The following is an 8,661-nucleotide window of genomic DNA, read 5'->3' as shown; positions in this document are numbered from 1 at the left end:
CACGGGGGGGGGGGGGGGAGGGAGGCAGGGGGAGAGCTGGGCCTACCCAGCGAACACAGGGCCACACATACTCGTGCAGGAAGCATAGGGCACCTCAAAAAGAGGCAAGTCCTGGAGGCATTGGATGGCAAACAGCTTGAGAGCATGGGGCACTGGCCGCTGCGGGCGGGGTGGCGGCAGCAGGGCTGACCAGCCCTGGGCGCCTTGGTAATGCTGCAGATGTGGCCGGCCGATCCCCGGTGGAGACAGGAAAGATTAAGAGGATCACCAGCTTCACCCAGCGCTGCCCTGGGAGAGAGCTCCTCAGAACCCAGACCCCTGATGTGAGCGGAAGCTGGGGCAGCCCTGAGTCAGACAGAGGGGACCGAGTAGGCGAGAGGACAGAGAGGAGAGACGGGAGAGAGACAGAGACAGAGGGAGGTCACCAGGGCCAGGGAAAGGAAGTAGATAGAAGAGAGACAGGGGCACAAACAGGGGAGCAGAGTAGAGAGGGAGGTGGCGGCTGACCAGCTCAGTGTCCCAGGAGGCCTCCCTCAGGCAGGAAGGTGGAGGCTGCCCTGGGACCTTCCAGAACTTGGACAGCAGCTCCCTCCAGCTTCCGCATGGCTGCAGCTGCACCCACCGCTGTGGCTGCCTCCAGGAAGGAGTCTCCAGGCAGATGGGGCCTGGGGGAGGAGCAGACAGGTATGGCTTTCCTGGAGGTAAGGTCTCGGCCCTTCGGGAGCGAAGTTTGCACCATGAAAGGGGCCAGAGTGACTCGGGCCCAGTCCCACAGGCTGTGAGCAGGTGTGAGGGAACCTGCTGGCGAACCCAGATCCCAGAAGCATGGGGTCAGCAGAGCCAGGTCAGGACAATTGAGCTGATAGGAAGGAAAGAAGAGAGAGCCCGCCCTTCGGGTTTGTGGGCAGAGGTCCCAGTGGTGGTGTCAAGAATGTTCTGTGGGCTAATGGAGCTTGAAGCCACCTGCACAGAGAGGGGTGGCAGGTGGGATGTGGAGGCAGACAGTATACGCTAGTTGAAAATTGGTCATAGACGGCGGTGGGAGGACAGGAGTTGGGTGGGTGCGGTGGGTTGGGGGTGTGTGTAATAGGGGAGATACTTTTCAAAGTGGGAAAGGGAATGAGAAGTAGAGAGGGGTCCCTAAAGAGGTGGGAGAGGGTGTGCACTCACCCAGCCCCTGCCCCTGCCCCTCAGGCGTGGGCCCCTCGCTCCAGTGCCGCGTGTGCGGAGACAGCAGCAGTGGGAAGCACTATGGCATCTATGCTTGCAATGGCTGCAGCGGCTTCTTCAAGAGGAGCGTGAGACGGAAGCTCATCTACAGGTGAGGGAGGGCTGGACCCCTGCCAGGAAAGCCCTGCTCCTAAGGGTCCCTGCGAGGGGGAGGGGAGTTCAAGAAGGATACTGACCCCTGGGGCTCCCCTCTGCCTCAGGTGCCAGGTGGGAGCAGGGATGTGCCCCGTGGACAAGGCCCACCGGAACCAGTGCCAGGCCTGTCGGCTAAAGAAGTGCTTGCAGGAGGGCATGAACCAGGATGGTGAGTTGGGGAGTCAACTGAAGAGGCATAACAGCAGAGCTGGGGCCCACGGCTGGTGGGTGTCCTGACCCTTCCTGCCTCCCCAGCTGTGCAGAATGAGCGCCAGCCACGAAGCGCAGCGCAGATCCGCCTGGACAGGGCGGAGTCAGGCAGGGAGGCCCGGCCGGAGCCCCTGGTGGCTTCCCTGGCCCCCACAGGGCCCGGCCCACGGGGCCCCACACCTGCTTCTGCAGCCAGAGACCTGGGGCCTGGGGCCATCACACCTCCAGGGCATCACCAGTTCATGGCCAGCCTCATAATGGCCGAAACCTGTGCTAAGCTGGAGCCAGAGGATGGTAAGCGGGAGGATGGCCTATATCCCCACACCCGGGCCCCAGAGCACCCCTGCCTCCTGCTAAGGAGCAGTGGCTTATGTCACAACCCCCCCTCCCCCGCCCCAACAGCTGATGAGAACATCGATGTCACCAGCAATGACCCCGATTTCCCCTCGTCCCCGCATTCCTCCTCCTCACCCTGTGGTGTGGACAGCATCCATGAGACGTCCGCCCGCCTGCTCTTCATGGCTGTCAAGTGGGCCAAGAGCCTGCCTGTGTTCTCCAACCTACCCTTCCGGGATCAGGTACACCCGTCGGGTGCCCCCAGGAGTCAGCTGATTGGGGCGCATACCTCTTTGTGCAGGTGATGACTGGAGGTGCATGTGGCTTGGGGAGGTGATGGCTGGGGACGCACGTGCCTGTGAGGCAAGGGTGGTCAGGGCGCAGTCTCAGGGCTGTGACTGTTGGGGTGGCTCACATCTCTGGGCAGAGATTGTGGCGGGTGAGCCTCCAGGGGACCATGATGGCCAGGGACACGCAGGAACCAGGGATTTGAAGGCAATGCCACGCCCCCCGGCCTTCTTTCCTCCTAGACAAAACCTCAGGTCCTACAGACAGTGTCACAGGGTGGTCTGCACACCCTGACCAACGTGAGCAGATGGTGCTGGGCTCCCTTGGAGCACAAAGGCCTCTGACTTCAGAGCTTGAGCTTCAGCCCAACCTGGACTTCTTGTGGGCAAGCAGACCAACCTGACATGATAAATCTGAGGGGCACACTGAGGGTCTAAGCCAGCCGTGTGCAAACTACGGCCCGCGGGCCAGATCCAGCCCATTTGAAATGAATAAAACTAAAAAAAAAAAAAGACCGTACCCTTTTATGTAATGATGTTTACTTTGAATTTATATTAGTTCACACAAACACTCCATCCATGCTTTTGTTCCGGCCCTCCGGTCCAGTTTAAGAACCCATTGTGGCCCTCGAGTCAAAAAGTTTGCCCACCCCTGGTCTCAGCCCTGAGCCAGGGTTTAGGCCAGAACCCAGGCTGCGTCTCCCAAGTTCACTCAGCGTGGGGTGCCCGTGGGCAGTGTCCCCAAGGCTACCTTCCCACAGCTCCAAGCTCTCCACAATGTTCCAGGTGTGACTCTGGATGGAACCCAGGCAGCCGGGCCCCTGGATGAGTCAGGAGGTCAGGAGTTACCCAGGACCAGCCCTTCCCTCCCGAAGGCACTGGTCTGCAGGCTGGTCTGAGAGGCTGCCCAGCCAGCACACGCCCTCCCTCTCTGAGCACAGGTGATCCTGCTGGAAGAGGCCTGGAGCGAACTCTTCCTCCTTGGAGCCATCCAGTGGTCTCTGCCTCTGGACAGCTGCCCACTGCTAGCCCCACCCGAGGCCCCGGCTGCTGGCAGCTCCCAGGGCCGGCTGGCGCTGGCCAGTGCGGAGATGCGCTTCCTGCAGGAAACCATCTCACGGTTCCGGGTGCTGGCAGTGGACCCCACGGAGTTTGCCTGCATGAAGGCCCTGGTCCTCTTCAAACCAGGTAGCTGGGTCTTTGTCCAACCAGTGACATGGTTGGGAACGAAGAATGGGAATTCCAGTGACTTTCTTCTGGCTCTCACTTTCCCTCTATCAACCCACATAGACCCAGATGTTTGCAGACTTCTTCCCTGGGGGCAGGAGGAGAGAGTGCAGGCGGAGCACACCTTCCTGGGCCCTGGCTGCCTGTGAGGGGCAGGGCAGGCGGGAGAGGAGCTCACTGCTGCTGCTCCTCTCCAGAAACGCGGGGCCTGAAGGATCCTGAGCATGTGGAGGCCTTGCAGGACCAGTCCCAAGTGATGCTGAGCCAGCACAGCAAGGCCCACCACCCCAGCCAGCCCGTGAGGTGACCTGAGCACATGCCTCCCTGCACATCTACCCCTTCACCTCTTCACCCCCTGCCCATCTGTCTGGCTCCACCTCAGGGCTGCACCACTTAGACAGGACCAGGGTCTCAGTTCAACATATCCAACATCTACTGCGTGCCAGGCACAGTGCCAGGCCCCGAGGGTGGGGACCAAAATGTGTGTAAGACAAAGTCGCAGCCTCCCAGGGATGCCCGGCACAGTGACTGCACTGAAGATGAGAACTGCCCTGGTCAGGTGTTGGGGTTTGTATGGATCTGAAGGAGGCAGAGACCCATTGAGGGTGGGGTGTACGGCAGAACTGGCAGGGGCTCTGTGGAGGCAACGCTGGGCTTGGAAGGCCGGCTAGCGCCTAAAAAGAGAAATCATAATTTACCAAGGGAGAGAGACGAACTCGGCTGTGTTCTTAGGACAAGAGCCCTGTTTGGAAGGTGAAACAGATTGCTGCCAGTGAGGAGGAGGGAGACGAGGCTAGAAGAGCACTCTGGACCAGCCCGTTCAGGACTTTGGCTGCCAGCCAAGGCCATATCGGGTTTGGTGCAGACTAACGTGGCAGCGAATGTAGAGGATGCTGCCATCATCCAGGGAAGTCATGGAGTCTGATGGCAGATGAGAGAGTCTCTAGAACAGCGGTTCTCAACCTGTGGGTTGCGACCCCTTTGGGGGTCGAATGAGCCTTTCACAGGGGTCGCCTAAGACCACCCTGCACATCAGATATTGACATTACGATTCATAACAGTAGCAACATTACAGTTACGAAGTAGCAACGAAAATAATTTTATGGTTGGGGGTCACCACAACATGAGGAACTGTATTAAAGGGTCGCAGCATTAGGAAGGTTGAGAACCACTGCTCTAGAAGCTAGAATGGATCAGACCTGGCACCTGAATGATGTAAGGGAAGAGGAGCTATTGTGAGAAGGGGTAGTCATGAAATAGAAGGGAAAGTCGGGAGGCAAAGATAGTTTTGAGGCAGCATGACAAGGTCTGATGCAGGTATGGAAGGACATCTCCTGGGGATGTCCTTGCATAAGCCATGTGCTTGGACAACAGCCTGGCCCAGCTGGGTTTGGGGGACAGTAGCCGCAGGCTGCAAGTGTGGTGGGGGGAGGGGGCGCCCAGCCTGTCCCAGCACCAACGGATACCGCAAAGTTGGAGCACTTGGCCTCCAGGAATCTATTGGCTATTTTAGACCATATTATCTGCATTCTCTTGGGGTTCCCAGCAGTTCTCTCTGAAGAAGTAAGCTAGCATGGACACCCTGGAATCAACCCTAATCTGAAAAATGGTCACAAGAAGAGGTCACTTCCCTTGAAGAAGAGTCAAAGTATACCCGGCCCCGCCACGTGGCACAGAAAGATTTCTGCAGCTTGTGTGCCCAGCAGCCGAAGGGTGACCATCACATAGCAGACAGGAGAGGCCTCCTGGGCCACGTCTCTGTTGGAATCAGCTTCCAGAAATGTCTGGGCATACTGGTTTTGTCTCACATTTCAAAATTCTGGTTAAGATTCCCTATGTCATGTCTAAGGCAGTTCAGTGTAACTCGGGCAGAACTGAGTGCTGAGAGTGAGTTCTCTGGGAGCTGCCGCTGGCACAGTGACCACACTGCAGTGTTTAAAAACTGCAACACCCGGGAAGAAATGCAATTCCCATCATAACCCAGTACACACACTGACGCTGAAACAAAGCTCACCAAATCCTACCTGCCCTCACTTTGTGTAATTTACTCTGACATTTGTTCTCTTTTTTTTGTAAAGACTGGTTGTGATCCACTAGTGCAGGGGTGGAGAACGTCCGGCCCGCGGCCATGTAAGGCCTGCAAACTCCTTTGGTCTGGCCCTGCCAAGGCATTAGGGGTGAGTCAATTAAATGTTCGACCAAACAGCAGGCTAATGTTTAAGTTGATAATTTTGTATGGCCTGCCAGTGAAGTTATAAATATCCAAATGGCCCTTGGCAGAAGAAAGATTCCCCACCCTCGCACTAGTGGATCAATTCCTGCAGTGACCCTCCTTAGATCAGAAACACAGAAGAGGGGAAGGCACAGGGAGGGCATTATGACTGCTCTGTGCCACTCAGTCGCACTCACAGGAGCAAGCAAGCCCTGGGGTTGGCAAGACAAGTTCATAGATGATTGGGAGGTGGGGGAGGCTCCCCTAGACTCCACGGTGGAAGCTGAGCAGGGAGTAGCCTCACTTTGGAGTGTCTTCTTCACATTAGTACTGACACCGGCTGTCAGGCCTCCTACCCAAGGAAGGTCGACCCCCCTATCTGTCTCTTGGGGCTTCACCATCCACCTTCTCTGCACTGGGGACCCTCACTTGTAGTTCTTATTTAAAACTGCAATTACTTGTCTTCTGGGTGAGTATCTCAGCCACAAAAATTATGATTCTACTTCAGAACATTTTCTCAAATGTTTACTCTATCATCCTCGGTGGTTTATAGAAGGGAACTTTATTCTTTTCTAATGTATATAGTCTTAGTAATCACAGTAATTGTATATATTATTAACATAAAGAACTTCTTACTTTATAATCTTTACACATAATAAACCATTTTCATCCCACTCCTCAACTAAACATATTGTAAAGGGGCCACATGGGTCAGGGGTAGGTGGCAGCAGCCCTCCAGTGAGTGGGACCTTTCCTCAGAATTCCTCCTCACTCACCCTGGGCTCCTCTCCTCTCTGCTCCCCCTCCGCCTTTCCTGGGGGCAGTGCCCCCAGGTCTTGTGCTCGGACGCTGATAATCAAACTGATGTGTCCTCTCTCCTGTTCAGGTTTGGGAAATTGCTCCTGCTCCTCCCGTCTTTGAGGTTTATCACTTCTGAACGCATCGAGCTCCTCTTTTTCCGCAAGACCATAGGGAATACTCCAATGGAGAAGCTCCTCTGTGATATGTTCAAAAACTAATGGAGGTAGAAATAAAATGGGTAAAGCCACTTTGTAAAACAATCTACTGAAGTTAAACATTTGCCTGCCCTGTGACTCAGTAATTCCGCCTGTACTTCGCAGAACTGTCCACCAATATATAAGAACTAGAGACCCAGTGCATGAAATTTGTGCATGGGGGCGGAGGGTCCCTTGGCCCAGCCTGCACCCTCACCAATCTGGGACCCCTTGGGGGATGTCCAACTGCTTCTCGCAATCCGGGACCTCTGGCTCCTAATCGCTTGTCTACCTGCCTGATCACTCCTAACCCCTCTGCCTGCCTGCCTGATCGCCCCTACCTGCTCCCCTGCTGGCCTGATCATCCCTAACCACCTCTGCCTCACCCCACACCTGGGACCCAGGATTCCCTCCTCCGGCCAGTCGCAAGCACCCAGAACCGGGGCCAGCTTCGCCGGGGCCAGCCGCAGCTGCAGGGGACTATGGGCAGGTGGCTTTGTTTGGGCTGCCGCCGCAGGCACCCGGGACCGCAGGGCGGGCGGCTTGTCCCTCTCCCAGACCACAGTCGCAGCTGCTGGTGCCTGGGACCACGGGGCAGGTGGCTTGCTCCTCTCCTGGGGCTGCAGCCTGGCTTGTCCCCATTCCTCTCTTGCGAGCTCATTTGTGCCTGGCTGGTCCCTATTCCTCTGTCCTCAGCATTGAGTGTCTGAGCCGTTACGGTGTAATGGTATGAGTGTGTGACAACCATTTGCATATTAGCTCTTTATTATATAGGATATCCATAAGCTTTATTCATAATAGCCCGAACTGTACATCAACAGTGTAATTAATAAATTATAGTATAACCATATAGTGAGTAGAAAACAAATAAAAAAGAATGAACCACCAATACATGTGACAACATGAATAAATGTCACAGACATGAAAGTTGAACAAGAGAAGCGAGGCACAAGTTCCACTTACACAAAGTTCCAGAACCAGTGAGACTAACAGGTGGTAATAGAAGTCAGAAGAGTGGTTCCCTTAGGTGGGAGGTGGGATGATTGGGAAGGGGCCCATGGGAGCCTTCTGGTGTGTTTTAGATGTTCTTTATTTTGATCTGGAGGTGGTTTCACAAGTTTATTCATTCATAAACATTATTTAAGCTGTGCACATTACTGTTTTATGTTAGATCTCAATAAAGAAGTAAAAACACAAAAGCAGAAAACAAATGTGCCAGAGCGCTCCCTGTGCGGGCCCGACTGAGGAAGGGGCACAGGGGCCAGAGATCCACTTGGTTTCCACTCTGAGTCAGCGTCTATGAATTCAAGCTTCTCTCCAGAGGGCATCTCACCATCCCATGGCTTCTCTCGATTTTTCTCCTCCTTATCCCTCCTAACCCCTCCATAGACAAAGATGAGCACCATCCATCTCATAGGCAGGCATTTTTTGTGAAGGGGAATCTCCATCACTTCTTAATTCCTTATGAAGGATAAAGCATAGACAAACCTCACATCATTTTCAAAGACAGACCCAGAAGACTTAGAAAATAATAATAAAAAGTTAACATAGCCCTTGCCAGTGTGGCTCAGTTGATTGGGCATCATCCCACGCACCGAAAGTTTGCTGGTTTGATTCCTGGTTAGGGCATATGCCCAGGTTGCGGCCCTGATCCCATGTAGGGGGTGTGCAGGAGGCAGCTGATTGATGTTTCTCTTTCTCCCTCTCCCTCTTTCTATAAAAATCAGTTAAAATATTTTTTAAAATAAAGCTAACATATATCAGGCACTTTCTATACTAGGCAGTGAAGTGGGCACTGATTGTGCATTGTTACTTAATCCTCACATTAACTCTGGGGGAGGGACTAAGCGTCCCCATATACAAATGAAAAAACTTGAGGCTTAGAGAAGACTCAACTCTTGTGACTTTACTTAGCTCTGCTCAATTCTGGCACTGCCTCCTCCCCATGCCCCTTCTACCCCTGGAATCCACTGAACAGTCGGTTGCATTTTTTTGTCTTCAAAGAAGAAATGCTTGAAATGAAAAAGTA

At 54.4% G+C, this 8,661-nt stretch overlaps 1 protein-coding gene across 1 annotated transcript; it reads left to right on the top strand.

Moving 5' to 3' along the window:
- Positions 1–602: 602 nt before the first annotated feature.
- NR2E3 (nuclear receptor subfamily 2 group E member 3) lies at positions 603–6,656 on the top strand (the record flags this gene model as incomplete). Its single annotated transcript, XM_081085162.1, has 8 exons — positions 603–684; positions 1,195–1,321; positions 1,431–1,534; positions 1,621–1,869; positions 1,978–2,153; positions 3,140–3,386; positions 3,623–3,728; positions 6,524–6,656. 8 exons carry the CDS (start codon positions 603–605, stop codon positions 6,654–6,656), a joined length of 1,224 nt encoding a protein of 407 aa, XP_080941288.1.
- Between the last annotated feature and the right edge of the window lie 2,005 nt (positions 6,657–8,661).

The sequence above is a fragment of the Myotis nattereri genome (assembly GCF_964212035.1).
Source record: "Myotis nattereri genome assembly, chromosome: 1".
Taxonomy (NCBI): domain Eukaryota; kingdom Metazoa; phylum Chordata; class Mammalia; order Chiroptera; family Vespertilionidae; genus Myotis; species Myotis nattereri.
The sequence above is the reverse complement of the archived record's forward strand: the minus strand, read 5'-3'. Positions and strand labels throughout refer to the sequence as shown.